The sequence below is a fragment of the Entelurus aequoreus genome, linkage group LG16, assembly GCF_033978785.1.
Source record: "Entelurus aequoreus isolate RoL-2023_Sb linkage group LG16, RoL_Eaeq_v1.1, whole genome shotgun sequence".
NCBI lineage: Eukaryota > Metazoa > Chordata > Actinopteri > Syngnathiformes > Syngnathidae > Entelurus > Entelurus aequoreus.
In genome coordinates this window covers 45,927,036-45,945,909 of record NC_084746.1, presented here as the reverse complement: position 1 = coordinate 45,945,909, position 18,874 = coordinate 45,927,036, and the positions used below count along the sequence as shown (strand labels likewise).

At 37.1% G+C, this 18,874-nt stretch overlaps 1 protein-coding gene across 3 annotated transcripts in view; it reads right to left on the bottom strand.

Moving 5' to 3' along the window:
- LOC133631078 (enhancer of polycomb homolog 1-like) overlaps positions 1-18,874 on the bottom strand; it is a 67,279-nt gene that overhangs the window by 22,097 nt on the left and 26,308 nt on the right. For all 3 annotated transcript variants that reach the window (XM_062023112.1, XM_062023110.1, XM_062023111.1), the window contains one exon: positions 40-199. In XM_062023112.1, coding sequence (XP_061879096.1) covers positions 40-139 — 100 coding nt within the window. In that variant the 5' untranslated portion in view covers positions 140-199. The remainder of the gene's footprint in view (positions 1-39; positions 200-18,874) is intronic.

Here is an 18,874-nt window from a genome sequence, read left to right as displayed (position 1 = left end):
CAAAGTTGGGTCAGCACCTCACCCTTGTCACCCACTTACGCTGTAGGTGAATGAGCTGCTTTGGCATCTTGTAATCTCCAGGGTAGAGTGAGTCGTAGTAGGTGATGTTGCTCTCCGCCTCCGGGACGGGGATGACCATATTGTCCCTCTTTTCGCCATAGACCTGCTGTGCCGAGATGGCCCGCTGTAAATGGTGCTCCTGAAGGACAGAGACAGGGGCTCAAGTTTGTGCAGGAAGCAGCACATAATAGACAACTTGCATCTAATGGGATCCAATACAAGACCTGTACAAGAAATAGGGTTGAAACTTTTCCCAGAGTAATCGTTTAATCTTTATTTTAGTTTAAACATTGCATAAACTCAATCTTAAAAAAAAAGTGTCTTATTTCTAGTAAGCCGGTGTAAGTTTAAGGTTCATAAATGCACTGCCATGAACATAGCAGGAATGTAAAATTAATCAAATTTCAGTCACAATCACAGCTACAATTTTGCTCGACGGAATATTGAACTACAAATTATGGCCGATAAACAATATTGCCATTATATTTTTTTAGACCTAATTAACAGCTGATATAATAACAATAATAATGGAAGTATACTTTTTCAAATGCAATCAACTTGTGTTTCTCGTACATTTCAAACATTGTAATTGAAATGTAAACTTTTAAATACCAAGTTAAATAAAACAAACAAATACAAATAAAATATACTCTGCAAGCAGAGTTGCACTTGAATAAAAATCATAAACAAAATTGATAAAATAGGTTGTTAAGGGGTAGGTGGGGGGGCTAGAATGGCTATAAAAAGTTAGTCACCAAAATTATAATTATAGTGGTATCGTTGAATGTGCTCAAAAATTACTTATAATACACATGCTTAAATCTTTTAATCAAGTTGTATTTTTTTAATAACTAAAATAAATAGCCACAAAATATACTTTCTTGGCAGGAGAAACAAAAATTGAATTGCGCACTGAAGGACTCAAATGTCAGTACAATAGTTGCAGTAAATCAATGAATCACAATTTTATTATATTAGCCTTTATCACAATTGCATCAATGGGTTTCACAAATCACAATGACATCTACTTGATCTGAACCCACATCACAGCAAAAAAAACTTCAAAAGAACAAGTTGGGGGGAAAAAAACCCTTGAGATAACACTATTTGTATATTTTGTCATTTAATATACATGTTTGACACTTTAAGCACAAATAACATTAAGTCGAGCAAAGGTGTCCAATTGATGATGTGCAGGCCACCCACAGAACGTGTTTTTTGTATGAGACAGAATAAAGAAAAACGGATAGAGCTAAAAGATATCATGTCTTTAAACATATGGATAACCCTTTTATCAGCTTACATGATAAATTACATGACGTCACATTCACGTTGTCTATTTTGCATGCCACAGACATCTTAAAGCTGTTGCTGCAGCTGAGGGCTTGGCAGTGAGCCACCAGCAAGTGGGGTATTGACACAACAGCATCATGCTGCTTTTGTCACACACAGCAGTTGACTTTTGGAGGGAGAGTGTGTTTACATTTTCTGCTGCTGCGATAGTTATGCAGAAGTTGGGATGAAAGTGAATAAACAACGTAAGGCGTGTATCTGAATAAACGTATAAGCAGCTGTGTTACGTTGACGGTAGGCCTGGGCACTATTGATTTGATCAAACTCAAGTTTTTTGTTGCAGTCAGTTAAAACATTTTTTCTTTTAATGTTTTTCACCTCTTGTTCTGGGATACTCTGACCTGAGGAGCTTCTGTAGTTTCCCCACTCCCAGGCATTTTGTTAGCAAACAACACGCATAGCAACAACATGGCACCTGTTAATGCCTAATAAGAGCAAGACCTTTGTTCCAAAGAAAATAATAGCATTGGATTTGCAGTAATAGAAATAGACCAAGTGATTGCATACTGAAAAGTTGGTTAAAAAAAGGCAGTAGAACAACAAACATATCCCAGCATCTAAAACAGAGGCATCCAGCTAAGTTGGGGGAAAGCAATGCTTTGAGGCAAAAAGGAAGGAAACAACAAATCTCCAGCCAAAAAGCAGCTTACTGTGGTAAAAGTTTACCAATTTACCATGTATGACAAGGAGCACAATGGACATCATTAAAATGTGGTGCCCAATGCCCATTAATACAATGGAAAAGCCTGGGCTCACTCACTTTCCGAAACTAAATCCCCCTCTCAATATTCAGGCATGTGATTTGAACTTAATGAAAAAGACTGAAAATAGGCTGGGGGTCTGAGGGCCGCAGGTCCCCAGCCAGGTCCAGGGCGTTGCCCTGGTGGGGTGCAGCCTGCTCTGTACAGTATTTACAACTTTACTTCACAGCCACAGATTGTTCATGTAGTTATTTACATTATTTACACATTACTTTGGTTCATTCACACATCACTTTGACATTTTTGCTTTAATGGCTCTGACATGAGCCTTCCTGACAAATTTCTTAGCAGCTTGCATTTTCCTTTTTGTTTCTGCTTTAGTGGATTCTGCTTTGGATTACATAGCCAATTTTTGTCTCTTTGACTCCCTCTCCACTTCTAACTGCTCCAAATGCAAACATCATAAAGAGTACAAACAATGTTTATTCTATTAGCTATTAGCTAACTTCCTTTATCTGATCAGCCATTTGTAATTTATAGCATGAAATAACACAGTATCTTGCAGTCACGTTGTTTGTTTCAAAATGATTCAACTGTTCAATGTCAAAATATAAACAGTAGAAATAATTCAAATGTCAGCTACTGTCTTGTTCTAAAAACACCAATGAAAATTAAATGTAGCATTTAGACAGGCTGTACTGTAGCAAAAGTCACGTCTGCCACGATCGTGTGTGTTCTTAAATATGTATTCCACGTCTTCCATGTCGAGAGCAGTTTTAATTTGGGCTCATATGGTAAACAACTAAAATTAATGTGTTGGGCATTGTTTCATCCAGCCAAGTAGACACATTGTGGGTTTACTGGACATTGTCTACATCACTAAAAGAAAAATCTAAAGAATGAGAATCCCTCTGCTTTTTTCCACTAGTTTTTTTAATATATAAATGGCCCGCTTGAATATTCCCTCTTCTCTGACTCTCTCGTCGTCATATGGGATGTGCACGTCTGTTGGGATTTCCCTTACTGGTTCGATGACCCACCCTATCTTGCGTCTGATTGGCCTGTCCGTAATGTTTTGCCCTAATCTTAACCAATCGTGACTCATCATAGTAAACCAACCAACCAATCATGGATTGTCTTACACGTAAACCAACCAATTATCATTGATGTTTCCCGTATGTTTCCTTCGCTACGTAGCTTCCATTTTTAAGTGAATCATTATTTATGGAAAACCATAGTTCATTTTACTGGATTATCAAAAACCGTACTCATTACGGGAAATGGCAGGTATGGCAAAGAGACGGACATTGTGGGTCGAAAAAAACTAAAAATATTTTTTTATATTTTTACAGAGATAAAAAAGAAGGCTTTCCGAATATAGATGGTAAAAACACATGCCTGAGTATTAGACTTTATTATAGCTTTGCCTCCCAGAGGAAGCGCTTTAAATTGGTAAGATGCAGCGTTTATTCATGCCATTTATCCCTGTAAGTTGTGACATTGTCTCCTTTCAAACTACTAGTTTTTAATCAAATAAGTTAAACTTGTTTTGAATGATCCTTGTCATTTGTATTCATCAGTTTCTTTAAAAAGAAAGAAAAACAATCTAAAACAAATCCATTTAATTTTGAGGCCATATTGTCTAGGAAGCTAAAGTCTATGAGCATGGACTGATGAAAACTACTCGCATGAGAGGACTAACTTCTTCTAAGACAATTCAGGGTTTCCCCTTAATGTAATTGAATGTGGCGCACCGCCACACCTTAAAAATAAGGTTTTTGTATTTTATATACCGGAAACCGGATGTAAACAAAACACGCCATTGTCTGGAGCGTTGTGAGTATGTCTGCGATGGGGACGTGATTTTTATATATATTGAAGATATACCCGCGGATCTACAAAATGTGCAAATATTAAGAAGAAAAAGTCCAATTGGAGCAACAGTGCTAAGCAAGTGTATCATCATGTTCGCTACGGCTCTCTTTTTTCGTCAGGGACATCGAGGGGACAGAAGTAGAGTCTCTAAACACAAGTACATTTTATAACACGAGAAGATTTGTTGCTAGTTGTATTAAAAAAAAACTCATTAAAATTGTGTAAACGCTCAAAATCTCAAAAAATGATTTAAAAAAAAAAAAGTAATACTAATTAATAACCAATTTGTTTTAAATGTATGTACAATTTTTTTTAGCCTTTTTAAAGAAAATCATGGCTAATTATGCAAATTACTCAAAGACATCATGGTAACAACCCCCCCACCACCACAGGTATCTTGGCAGTTTAGGGGAAACTCTTGCCATGAGAATAACAATAACCTTAAGAATGAGAATAGCCAAAGGCACATCAATCTTAAAATATAAAAAACACATTCTATGAATCTGATATGTTTCCAGTATTTTCACATTTTTAAAACAACATATATGCCCAGAAATGTTTTATAAAGAAAAGAAGCAAACATGTCAAATATATTTATTTTCAATGAGTCAAGTCAAGTCAGTGTCGTCACGAACGCCTACGGTTCTAGCCAATGGCTTGACTGGGGGGCGGGAAAAGGATAGGAAATGATGTGTGCGCTCTCAAAAAATTTAATTAATTTGTTCTAAAGAAATAAAGTATAGTTCTGCAACCTACAACATTAAAAAACTGACAAATAAAGGCAATCACTAAATGGTTTAAAACAATTCATAAAAATACACTTCTCAGTAATAATACAAAAAAATAAAAGTAGTAGAGCATAAAACATGTTGGCTAGCTGGTGGTAGCCACTTTAGCATGCCAAATCTTCCTTAGGAACAATTTTGTACTTCCATCCCCAATTCCAGATGAAAAAGGTACGGTCAAACAGCATTAATTTTTTCTCAAATTTAGCATATAACAATAGGTGGTGCTCTCATAGATGTATTGCCTTTTCTTGATGTCCGGAAGTATATAGCATGTTGGAAGATTTTTCTTCCAAGCTGTGGCCATTTGTATTTTTAAAGCAGCTCAAGTATTCTGAAAAAGCAGATTTAGTCATTTTAGACGGACAGAAAAGTTTATGGGACTTGACTCCTTCATCCACCATACATGTTGCAGAGGAGTGTGCAAGGGGGAGGGGCCACAGTATTTTACACTGCCATAAGAAACATGAAGGATTTCTAACTTCCACTCTCTATCATGTATAATACCACAAAAACAGGTACAAAGGAACATGTTTGTGGTTTTGTTGTTTTCATACCGCAGTAAACCTAAAACAAGTATACGGCCCATGCCTAGACTTCACAATGGAGTTACTGTAAAATAAAATAAAATCCAGGACATATGAAATGCCCAAAACTTTAAAATATTCAGACACCGTTCCCACACGACTACTTGCAAAAGCACACAAGAGAGGTGCTGTGGGTCATGTTGTAAATGCTGTGAACAGTGAAGTGCTGATGGAAAGTGATGGTTCAAGAAATGACAAGGGGAGAAAAGAGCAAAGAACCAAAAGAAAAAGAGAGAAGCTGTAAAAAGTTATGAAATGGGTGTAGTGTCAAACATAGCTGGTATTTCACAATAGTAACTATAACAATCATGCAGCACGCGTAACTAGAAAGCAACCTTTGAATGTAGAGAGCCAACAACCACAAACAAGGCAAAAGTCTATTTTGGCAGCTAACGCCATGGGCAAGTCTGAGCTTAAAACATGTTGACATGTTAACTTTTTTGCACTACAAAAGTGACTTATCTTAAACTCAGTGATTGTGTTAAAACAAAAGTTTTAACTCTTTGGCGTGAATCCCAAGCATCATGTTTGAAAAAAACCAGGCACCGCTCATCACCAGACCAATACCATCCCTACATTGAAGCATGGTAGGGGCAGCATCATGCTGTGGGGATGTTTTTCAGTGGCAGGAACTGGGAGACTAGTCAGGATAGAGGGAAGGATGAATGCGGCAATGTACAGAGACATCCTGGATGAAAACTAATGCTTCCCATTAGGGCTAAGCTAGGGATGGACAATTAATCGAATTCAAATTATAATATTGAGTATGGCTTTTCACGATTATGAAAATATAATTTAAAAAAACGTGCATGCACATTCTGGAGCTTGTGACGGTGAAACAGATGAAGAGCAAATGAGTGAAAAAAGAGCATGTCTACTAGAAATTTGGGATCACGCCATGGTTGCTACTTTTTATTTGACAGCACTATTATTCCTAAACAGTAATCACTAAACTCAATAGAAGTAGTACGGCATATGATTTTTGGGTTCACATAACCGCGCAGAGAGTCACATAGTTGGTCAATAAAACGTAATCCGCAGATAAACGCAAACTAATATCAGTAAAATTGAAATAAATGCAAGTGAAATGTGATTGTGGGGAGAATACATTTATTTGGGAAAATAATGGGTCTGGTAGCGCTCATTTATCCTTGACGCACTCGACAAATGTCAGCCATCCTGAACTCAACAATGTTGATGGCCACTTGAAACAGCGACTAAACTACAAAGCTAACGCTAAAAAGAACAATTCACACACTCATAACACATTTCATCTGCTTGTTTTGTTGTAACGACATCATCCATGTTTTTTCCTGAGGGAACTCTCCTGAAGGAATCAATAAAGAACTATCTATCTATCTATGTTACATTAATCTACAAACAGTGGTCGCAAGTTGAGATACTCACTCTTTTTTTGGCCTTTTTACTAGTCAAGCTGAGAAAAACAGCACATGCACTACACTAACAAAATAAAGCTTTCAAAAATGTACCTTAAACGAGTATAATGTACTTACTTAAAGCACTTACTGATTAAATTTACACAATTATGTTTTGACCTAAAATACTGATCAAAAAAGTGTAAAAGGTATAAAAACCAATAAAAAAACAAACTGAATTGTATTCTTTTTAATGTTGCTGTTATTTTAAATGTATTATTATTTTACTTGTTTATTCGTTACTAATTTATATTCAGGTTTTTTTTCAACTATATTTAAAATTGAGCTTTGGTGGTACAATCAACACATGTTTTCAAATTAATGAATAATCGTGTAATTAATCGTGATTACAATATCAATTGTAATTAATATTGTTCTTTGGGTGCAATAAGAAACATACGTTTAATCATAAATGTTCTGTTAAAATGAAGCCAATTACATTTTCTGTGTTTATTTTGAAAAGTATCAAAAAGTATTGAAATACATGACAATACACATTTTGGTACTAAAATATTGGTGTCAGTACAACTCTGGGTCAGACGTATGTGCAAATGTAACTATGTAATCGATTACGTGCCCAAACAAACTATGCAGTGACGTAGCAAGTGGATTCCTAATACCTGGGGAAGATTACAAAGCTCTACCCCTTTTTACTTCATTTCGAGGGTGTAGTGTTAGTGGGTGAGGGCTATTGGTAGTGACTGAGGGGGTGTATTGGGCCTAAACATGCCATTGCAGAGTGTGATCATCAAGTTAAAACAAATGAAAAAATTAGATGCACGAAAGTCACACACAAAGGTAGACATTTCTTGTACTGCTCACAGGATATATAAGTCTTTGGCCAAATAAAACGCTATTAAGCAGTGCTGTATGCTTAGCTTTTTTTAGTAGTGAAGTGAATTATATTTATATAGCGTGTTCTCTAGTGACTCAAAGCGCTTTTACATAGTGAAACCCAATATCTAAGTTACATTTAAACCAGTGTGGGTGACACTGGGAGCAGGTGGGTAAAGTGTCTTGCCCAAGGACACAACGGCAGTGACTAGGATGGCGGAAGCGGCGATCGAACCTGGAACCCTCAAGTGGCTGGCACGGCCACTCTACCAACCGAGCTATACCTATTAGCGTATTACTAAATATAAAAAAAAAGCACAGATTTTTTTTTTTGTAATACAGAACCTTTTTTGTAGAAATATGAAATGTCTTAAATATCACAATGTCATTATTACCACTCAAAAAAGGTACACATGTGCACTAATACACGCACAAAATGCCATCATAAAGCATACTGTAATGCTCAATTAAACACAGAACTGTGCTACACTGTCGCTAACACGAGTGTAGGGCTGGGCGATATAGACCAAACAAAACTCATATCCTGATATAGTTTAGCCCATAAACTAACCCATCCAACCATCAATTTTCTACCGCTTGTCCCTTTCGGGGTCGCGGGGGCTGCTGGAGCCTATCCCAGCTGCACTAGGGCGGAAGGCGGGGTACACCCTGGACAAGTCGCCACCTCATCGCAGGGCCCATAAACTAACCCATAAATGGAAATATCTGTTGAAAACAGAACTCATATCCTGATATAGTTTGGCCCATAAACTAACCCATCCAACCATCAATTTTCTACCGCTTGTCCCTTTCGGGGTCGCTGGAGCCTATCCCAGCTGCACTAGGGCGGAAGGCGGGGTACACCCTGGACAAGTCGCCACCTCATCGCAGGGTCCATAAACTAACCCATAAATGGAAATATCTGTTGACATAAATGTCAACAGAAATGTATAAGAAACAAAAAAACAATGAAAGTGTCAACTGTATATGGCTTGTATATATGCATTTTCATGAAAGGAATAAAAATAAATGACGATGACGATAACTAAATATCTCCACCATGCTTTGATTTTAAAGTTTTGGGAATGATGGGGATCCCAAATACACAAAACAAGTACCAACAAGTAAGAAAAGCAGGTTTTGAATAATAGGATCCTAACTTAAGAGGTGCTTCGAGATAATAAAGAAAAAGCTTTGAAAATAATGTAACAAAAATCAAATATAATCCCCAATCTTCTTTAAAAAAAAAATAGCTATGCTCAATTCTTTAGCTAACAAAAACACAAAATAACTAAATGTGAAATAAAGCGCCCTGGTTTAAGACGACATGTCTAAACTTCAGCAGCGTCATGAAAATAATTGACTAAACACTAGTATCGGACATACACACACAAATATTTTAGCCAGGAACACCAACCTGCCACCTGTTTCATGATGTTGTGTGACCGGCTGTGTTATGAAAATTACCTTTAAAAACTCATTAATTATAGCTACTAGTTACTTTACCAAAAATGTAATTGAATAACTAACTTTTTAATACATGTAATTAATTCCTAGGGAAATAATGTGTTACTTAAAAATAAACTTGAAATATCTGGCATAATGCAGTTAAGATCAGTTTCATATACATATGACAGCAGTGTGCCTCTTAAAAGGCGGTGCCTATTGCCGTCAGATTTTGTTAGCTTAGCAGGCTCGCAGCGGCAGTTTGTCGACTGACGGCAGCTCTTATGAACCTTTCACTAGTTTGTGTTACCTCTGCTTAATAAATAGATTGAATGTGTGTCCATAGCTGTATGTTCTTGTCAACAAACGGGGTATTAGTTGAATGGCAAGTTTGCACCTTCAATCATTGATTTGTTGTTCAATATTCCTTCCGACCCTCGTAGTTATTAGCACGCAGTGCAGTTTGTGTCAAGTGGTGGGGAAATTAACGTCATCTACTGACCACTTACTTCAACTAAGATCTAGTTCCATTCTTGTGTAAGCTCAGAGGAGTAGCCACACTCCCCTCTAATCATGGCAGACTTGGTAAGAGACACCGAAAACGACTATTTTTGGACAAATGAGGATTTACAACCTTATACTTTTGAAGCTAAATATACTGATGCTTATAGAAGCGAGCGCGAAGGAAGAGTGAGACATTGACACAAGAAAAAAGCCGGGACAGGGTGTGAAAGTGATTTTGACGCTATAAATATGGAACTTGGAGCCAAGTTACTTTGACACAAATGGATTGCTTACCCAAAATTAACAGGAATCGTCCCCGGACAGCTGGACCAGACGAACAACTGTCCATCGAATGAGTCACTTTAATATTGATCATGATAAACGCAGCACGCAATGCGTGTTAGTACAAGTGCAGTACATACGCTGTCTGGCTAGCTCAGCTGTGTACAAACGAATGATGAAATGTGGGCTAATACTTTACATATACTGGAATATGAGTGTTCATGTTTTTCATTGAGTACAGACTGGTGTCGTATCGCAGCATTGAGCATTACAAACTCAAACGCGTTTCGTGTTGTTGTAGAAGTTAGCTTATCTCTTGACGTGGTTAGCTTTTGCGGCTAAGTCCGTAGCAGGTCGATGTGTTATTACGCTAGAAAAAAAAAGAGAGTTCCTTAGTTTTCGCTCTTACAATAACAATGTCACTCCAGCTTAGTTATGGAACATAAATGATTTTAATTTTTTTTAATGCATTTTTAAAGTGATTTGGAGGTAGAATTGATTGCTCCCATTAGCTGCATTGTTAGCCACCTAGAACGAGACGATTTTTATGTTAGGAAGCAAAAACAACATTTGTCTTCTTGTCTCTCATAATGATTGTGAACAATACGTAAAATTCCAAAACAAAAGTGCAATTCCCCTTAAAGCAACCAGCTTTACCAGAGACTCTGCAGGTTTCAACAAGTGAAATTTATGACTTTTTTTAAAGACCATAATGAATATAATTTAAGACCATTTCATATCCATACGAACAAAAAAGGGTACATAGCGATATAGGAAAATCAAAAACAAACCCTCCAGTTTCACTTCCAATTGCTGGGATGTTACAGACGTCAGGTTTGGCTCACGTCCCCGCCCAATGAATACGCGTGGTGGTCAAGCTAGCTCTAGTTTCAATGGGTAATAGGCGCCATGTAGCCTTTCCGAAGAAAAAATGCCCTATGACAGACTCAATACGTAACTCCACGTGGACGTTTTGGTAAATTTACTGGGTAATTTGTGAAACTGAAATTATACAAAAAGAATGCTGTTGTAAGTTAATAATACTAACAGACACATAGGCCTGGGCGCTATCGATTTTATCGATATATTCAAGTTTTTTGTTGCAGATGATTTAAAAAAATATTAAACAATGTTTTCCTCCTCTACTTCTTGCCCCTCAAGAGCTTCTGTACCTTGCGCCGTCCCATTACTTCCTTAACTTAGCAAAACATGGCTGATGCTAATGCTACCGAGAGTGAGACGTTTGCTTGGAAGAAAATAGTGGACAGTACTTTGGTTTTGTGACAACAGGCAAAAGTTTGTTTCAAAAAGGGATCAGCACAACTTATTGCAGCATCTGAAACCAGCCGAGTGCGGGAAATACAACTCTTAAGAAGGCGAACAAGACGCAACAAAAACTACAGGCAAAAAAAAAAAATTACTTTACTATGGTGTAAGGCTGAAACGACGCGTCGACGTAGTCGACGTCATCGGTTACGTAAATACGTCGACGCCGTTTTTGTGCGTCGACGCGTCGCATAATGACGTCACACTACCGTCATGGCGAAGCGCAAAGCAGACGATCAAAGAAGACGATGCGAGCGGTGCGAGCGAGGGGGGAAAAGCATGCCAAAAGTGGTCAAAAGTGTGGGAGTATTTCAATAAACGGCCTAATAATGTTGTTGTATGCACACTGTGTCGAGCGGAAATGGCCTATCATAGCAGCACAACGGCTATGAACGAACATTTGAAAGAAAACCATCAACTAGTCAATCGTCCGCGCGAGCATACGTTGTCATCATTACACAAAAACATGAATGTGTCATTTGTATCTGCTAGGGGTGTAACGGTACGTGTTTTGTATTGAACCGTTTCGGTACGGGGCTTTCGGTTCGGTACGGGGGTGTACCGAACGAGTTTCTAAGCTAAAGTCTTAGCAAGCTGCTTTGCTCCGTCTGCCTCTGTCTCAGCACGCAGCATTGTCCCACCCACACAACCATCTGATTGGTACACACGAAGCATTATCAGCCAATCAGCAGTGCGTATTCAGAGCGCATGTAGTCAGCGCTTCAGCGTGGAGCAGATAGGTGTTTAGCAGGTGAGCATCAGGCAGCGGACTCTCCCCAAATGATAATAAACACCTCCCAGTCAACTACTAGTAACATCACTATGAGCCCGTTGACCTTCTAGAAACTTAAACTGCAGCTCAGCTCACTCGCAATCCTGGCTTGAGGTGAAGGCTAATTAGCTCTCAGTTCCAGCCACATCGACCCCTTCTGAGCGCCTATTTTCAGCTGCTGGGAATATTGTAAATAAGAAAAGAACCAAAGCATGTAGACATGCTAACCTTTCTTCATTACAACTGTTAGACACTCACTGGAATGAGTAGAATTGGTTATTGTGTACTGTGTTGGACTGGATGTTTATTTTGCACATTTTAAAAGCAATACTTAATGTTTACAGTGCTCCAGAATATTTAGATTGGCACTTTTTTGTATTGGATGTTTATCTTTATTTTTGCACATTTTAGCAAATAAGCAATACTTTCACTTTTGTTGAAATGTTTACACTGTTGTTACAGAATATTTCGTTTTGCACTTTTTTGTATTGGATGTTTATCTTTATTTTTGCACATTTTAAAGCAAAATAAGCAATACTTTTACTTTTGAAATGCTTATACTATTGCAGAATATTAAGATTTGCACTGGATGTTGACTCTTATATTTGCACATTAAAAAGCAAATAAGCTACTTTTAATTTTGTTAAATTTTAAAAGTTTTAAATGTTTACATTGTTACAGAATATTTAGTCATGTTGTTGTCAATGTTGACTGGGTGGCCATACTTCTTTTTTTTTTGTAAATAAAAGCCATGCCTTTTGAAAAAACGGGCCTACATTTATTTTTTCATCTTCATTTTGAATAAAAAAATAATCGGTAAAAGGAAAAATAATCTATAGATTAATCGAAAAAAATAATCTATAGATTAACCGATTAATCGAAAAAATAATCTATAGATTAATCGATAGAAAAATAATCGTTAGCTGCAGCCTTACTATGGTGGAATCATTTACACAAGGTATGAATGAAGATGCCATGTATGATGAGAAAGAAGCACGTGTGTTGAGCGATCACTAAAGCAATTGCTTTGCACACTGCCAAGATGTGTAAATGAAAAAGGCTGCATTTACTTTATCTACTTACCAAAACAAACTATAGTCCTCTCAATGTTTAGATTCATAATTTATTTGGATACAACGTATAAAACATTTTTATTTAATGTTTTATTAAAGACAGAAGTTTGAACTTTAATGATCAAAATGTTGGAGATTGTTTATTTGCATGCAATGTGTAATGCTACATTTTTCTTAACAAAGGTATTCTATCCAAGCAGAGGGATCCTATCCATCCATCCATTTTTCTACCGCTTATCCCTTTCGGGGTCGCGGGGGGTGCTGGAGCCTATCTCAGCCTCGGGCGGAAGGCGGGGTACACCCTGGACAAGTCGCCAGCTCATGGCAGGGCCAACACAGATAGACAGACAACATTCACACACTAGGGACAATTTAGTGTTGCCAATCAACCTATCCCCAGGTGCATGTCTTTGGAGGTGGAAGGAAGTATCCAAAGGGAACCCACGCAGTCACAGGGAGAACATGCAAACTCCACACAGAAAGACTCCGAGCCCGGGGATCGAACTCAGGACCTTTGTATTGTGAGACACACACACACTAACCCCTCTTCCACCGTGCTGCCCTATGTATAAGAGTATAAGACTAGATCTCATATATGAACACTATTTTTATTTATATGGACATTAAGTGCAGTTACATCTTATGGCCATCAGGTGCCATCTTGCTAAATCCTTACATCTGTTTATCTCAGGAGGTGCTATCTTACACTATTACTTTGTTTATAATGCTTGTGTTTTCATATGTACATCTTTTTTTTTTTATTTGGTGGAAGTACAGTGTTCTTATCTACAACAATATTTCTTCTTCAAAGGAAATCATTCTGAATGTGTTTGTTTTTTTTTTCCAATAAAACTTGGTTAAACGATTTCAGTACAAGCACCTTTTGAAAATTCTGAGCACATTCAAAAATACCGCGATAATGATAATTGTGATAAATTTGGTCACAGTAACCCGTACAATTTATATCCGTTCTAAAAATAATATATAAATTACAATTTTGCTAAGTGTATAAGATGTAGTGTCATTTCAATATACTAAGTTGTGATCAAGTAAAAGAAAAACTTGTTTTAAATTGTCCGTCATTTTTATTCAATAAATTATTTAAATAGTAGAAGAAAAAAAATCGTAAATCGAATTCTTTGTTAAAAAAATTTGGGATTTTATTTTTAGAGCATATCGCCCAGGCCTACAGACACACGTAAACATGTTAGCATATTAGCTAATGCCAACGATGCTAACTTCATTGCATTACAATAGCGTGTACAAATATGCATGAACACACTCCTTAAGACATCACACATGGGACAGTTTAGTAAGTATGAATTGTTTCAGCAAAATTTGTAAAACTTACAAACATTGCCTGCAGTGATGAATGAAGAATGCTTTTGAGCAGAAACGCTATGGACCATTTTACTTCTGGTTTAAGGCATCAAAACAGGAAGTACATTTTCAAACCACAATAACTGCAGTGAACAAACTCGTCCAAAAGATGGCGCCATAGCACAAACAATAAAACGATTTCAGTCTTCTGCTTAGGTTTAATGAAAACTATTGAACACGACACAATATGACCATTAGCTAAAAAAAAAACATAACTTAGCAGTGCCGTTTTATAAGCCACAGGGTTCAAAGTGCAGGGAAACAGTAGCGGCTTAGTCTGGGGTTTACAGTATACTGTGTGTCAAACTATTTTATAATTTTTTTTCATAAAACCTGGATCAAATACTGTCGTGTGTGTAGGAACTTTTTGAGCACATTCAACAAAACCGTGAAATTAATGATAATTTTGGTCACAATAAGCGCGTTATTACATTTTCTAGGAGTGTAACGATTGATCTAACAATGTATGTAATAAAAGAGAATGAGGAACTGGTTTTAATATTGTCAGTGATGTTCTGCAGGAGGTGGAAACTGACACATTGACTTGAATAAAAACGGAAAGAGTCTGCCGTGTGCAGGTGTCGTTCCGCGGTTGTTTCAAATCCAGTGGAAATCTGGGGTAATATAACAAAAGAGAACCTTCCCTTGCTAACAATGCGCCCAAATCTATGGTTAGCGCCTCCCCGTCTGCAGCGCTTTCGTTTTGGCGTATTGTCTGCAGTTGTCGGAGCCTTGGGCTAGCAGAGAAGGACTCCAGCGTGGGTTGGATTAAAAAAATCTGAAAATGCTGCGCTCTCTCAGTTTTATTAAGGTAGCCCGATCAAAAAACTTCTCAGAGTATGTCGATCAAGATTTTTACAAGAAGGTAAGATTAAGAAACAAAAGTTAGACTCAGACCTACGAGACGTCGCTTCCCGGTGAGCACCATCTTGAAGCTTTTCACGCAATGTTAACCGTCTTTATTTAAAAAGTCCTAAAAACAACTTCATATAAAATATGCTGTTCTTAAATCTAATGTTCAATTTTGTATTATCGATAAAATCAATTACTTTTTAAATTGATGTTAGATCAATATGTATCTTCTGGAAGGCTAACTAGCCGAGTACAGATACATTTTCTTCAATCTTTGATCAATAAATCAATCAAAGTTGAAGCACTCCTGTTTAATGTACATTCTAATAAATAGCTAAAATATTCTGAAATAATTTAGTCTTTTAGATTCTATAAGGCACTACTTTTTTCCTAAACTTTGAACCTTGCAGCTTATAAGACGGAGCGGCTAATTTATGGAGTTTTCTTCGCTAACGGCAATAATAAAATTTATTTTATAAAAAAAAGAACAAGCAAAAACACTGCAAAATATCGGGAGTACATAAGAGGCCTACATCTTACCACTTAAAGCAGATACAAGCAACAAATCTAACTATGCAATGGAATCTATTCCTAAAACATTTGTCGAGTGATCTAGGATTATCAGTCGGTCGCATTGCCAGACATGTCGAACTATCTGGCCCTCCAGACGTCATTCCACACAACAAAACAGATGGAAGCTTGAAAAAGCACAAAGGCCTACAAACTTTTGTGTGTGTGTTTCTGAGTCAAGGAAATTGGCATAAACATTCTCCCATATAAATCATGCATCATTTTTGCTCAGGTAAAGTTTCTGTTTATGATTTAACTTTGTGTCTACATCCATGTTTGTTGCCTTATTGTTGTTGCATGTGCCGTTATGAGTTTGTCCCCGTATTTATCAAAATATAACTATAGATATCAACATTGTGTATGTGCTGAAAGCTTCACTTATGATAGCTGACTTTGGTAAAAGCTAAACTACTTTAGGTTTTGCTCCCATTTGATTTTTTATATTAAGACTTGTAGAGTTGGTGCATTACAAAACACTTGTAGCAAAAATACGTTCCAAAACTCAGAAACAAGATAAAATACAAATATAAAGATAATACTTCAATGAGAAATATTAAACGTTAAAATTATATCAAACAAACAAAGTGATCACTGCAAATTCTGCTGCCTTGGACTGGAATGTGTGCCACTAATTTTCTCATTTTCTTTTGTAAAATCCCGACATCTTTGGCCCTTCTTGATTAGCTCTTGAACTCCGAATAAACATTTATCCTTTTTGTGATTAAAACGGTTCCATTAGCCTAAAACAACACAGGCATAGTAGGGCTGGATAATTATTCGAATTTTGATTTTTATTACGGCTTCTCATGATCATGATAACTGGGGAAAAAAAAGATTAATGGGCCCATGCAAAGTGCATGCAAATTCCAGAGCTTGTGACGGTGAAACGGATGAATGAGCGTATGAGTGAAAAAAACAAGTCTATTGGAAGTTTGGGATCTCATCACTGTTACTACTTTTTATTTGACACAGCGCTAATTAACAATCACTAAATTCAACAAAATAAAGTAAAGTATAGGATTCCTGCATTGATATAACCACAGATGGAGTCACATAATTGGCCAATAAAACAGAATCCGCTAAGAAACGCAAAATAATATCAGAGAAATTGACATAACTGACTGGATTGCAGTTATTGTGAAGAGAAGAAACATTTGTTTGGGAAAATAACGTGTCACTCTCGTTCACCCCCTAAACAGTAACTGTCGAGGCGGTCACTTGAAACAGCGGCTTAACTACGAAGCTAAAACTAACAAGTACAATCATTATGTCATGACAAGCCTGACAAGTGTAAAAGGGGGGTTGCGCACACACCGACTAATACATATGCAAATGTGCAAAAACACACATTCACACACAGGATCACAGTGTTCCATGCAGGATTATACCAAGTAGGGATGTAACGGTATACTGTCTAATGATAAATAAGCCAAAGTAAAATTCCGAACGGTTAGTAATACCGTTTAATTTTCGAAAAACCGTAATTTCTTAATGTATTTTAGGTGGCATTGGTCACGTGTTGGAAACGCAGCAGCAACGGCGCCTCAAAAGACAACGCATGCGCACTAGTGTGGTTTGCAATCGCGGAAAAAACAAGGACTTTGCTCTTGAAATGTTGCCCTCCTAGTAAACGGACAAAATCTGAAATTTGTGCGCATTTTAGATTTGTAAAGCGTGTCGAGGGTAAAATAATTGAGGATAGTCCCGCAAAGGGAGGCAACATAAACGTGATGAGCCAACTCCGGAATCACCATCCTCAACATTACAGCGAGTGCAAAAGTAAGTAAACTTGTAGATCTGAATGCATGATGGAAAGTGTTTGAAAATGAACAGGTCATCATTTGTCTGTCAAACGTTCTTATAGTTACACTTTATTAGGTGTTACCTAAAGTTACCTGTTATTGGGCGCCATTGATGAGAGTGAGTAGTGTGTGCACACGACGCATACTGCAAAATATATTGTTTTGTGCCGTTAATGACTGCTGCTACTTTACGTTACTGTTAAAACTTAGTATTAAAAACAAATCCTAGCAAAAACACTACAACATGTTTTGTTTTTAGAAGAGGAACATCAGGGTTTGTGTTTCAGTCAGATGAGTATAATAATAATAATCAGCATCTAATAAATATAATACATTTGCTTTTCCCTTATTTGCAGAGTGGGCCTGCCGCGGGCAAGTTCGATGCCATGGTTACAGTGTAATGTCCGCAGCTAAAAGCAACTGCGTGAGAACGTATACTCGAATATCACGATATAGTCATTTTCTATATCGCACAGAGACAAACCCGCGATATATCGCGTACATCGATATATCGCCCAGCCCTAGTTACATTACATCTTATGGCCATCATATGCCATCTTGCACATTTATTTTAATTTAGTTTCTACCATATTACTTTATAATGCTTATCAGTGTTTCCCATACACTGCCAAGATACCTGTGGCGGTGGGGGCGTGGCTATGGGCGTGGTCACCATGACATCGAGTAATTTGCATTATTTACTACAATATGATTTTCTCTAAAAAGGCTCAAAAAATGTATACTTAATAATTAATAATAACAGCTTTGTTTTAAACGTCCATCCATCCATCCATTCATTTTACAATATAATTACAACAGTTGATGTACATATTTATATACAGATTTGAACAATTCACTGAAATATATTTATTAATTGTGGTTCTTACAAAAAATATATCTTATAAAAATATAAAAGCTAAAATGTCTCTTAAAGCTCTGCCCCTTTAATTAGTGCATACTAAATAATCTAACTTTACCCTACTACTACAATCATATTATTTACCAGCAACATAAAGTGAAACAGAGGCAGAGGTGTCCTGCCACAGTCAGTAACAAATAAACAGAAAACAGTAGTGGTGGTAGATAGACACAAAGCTTCATCAAACATGTGATCCACTGAACAAAGAGCTCCAAAAATCTTGATCCTACACTTCTCTTTTGTAAAGTAAATCTGAACAGCCGATATGGGCATCTACATCAACTATATGATTTGCCTGAGAAGCTGGACACGACAAA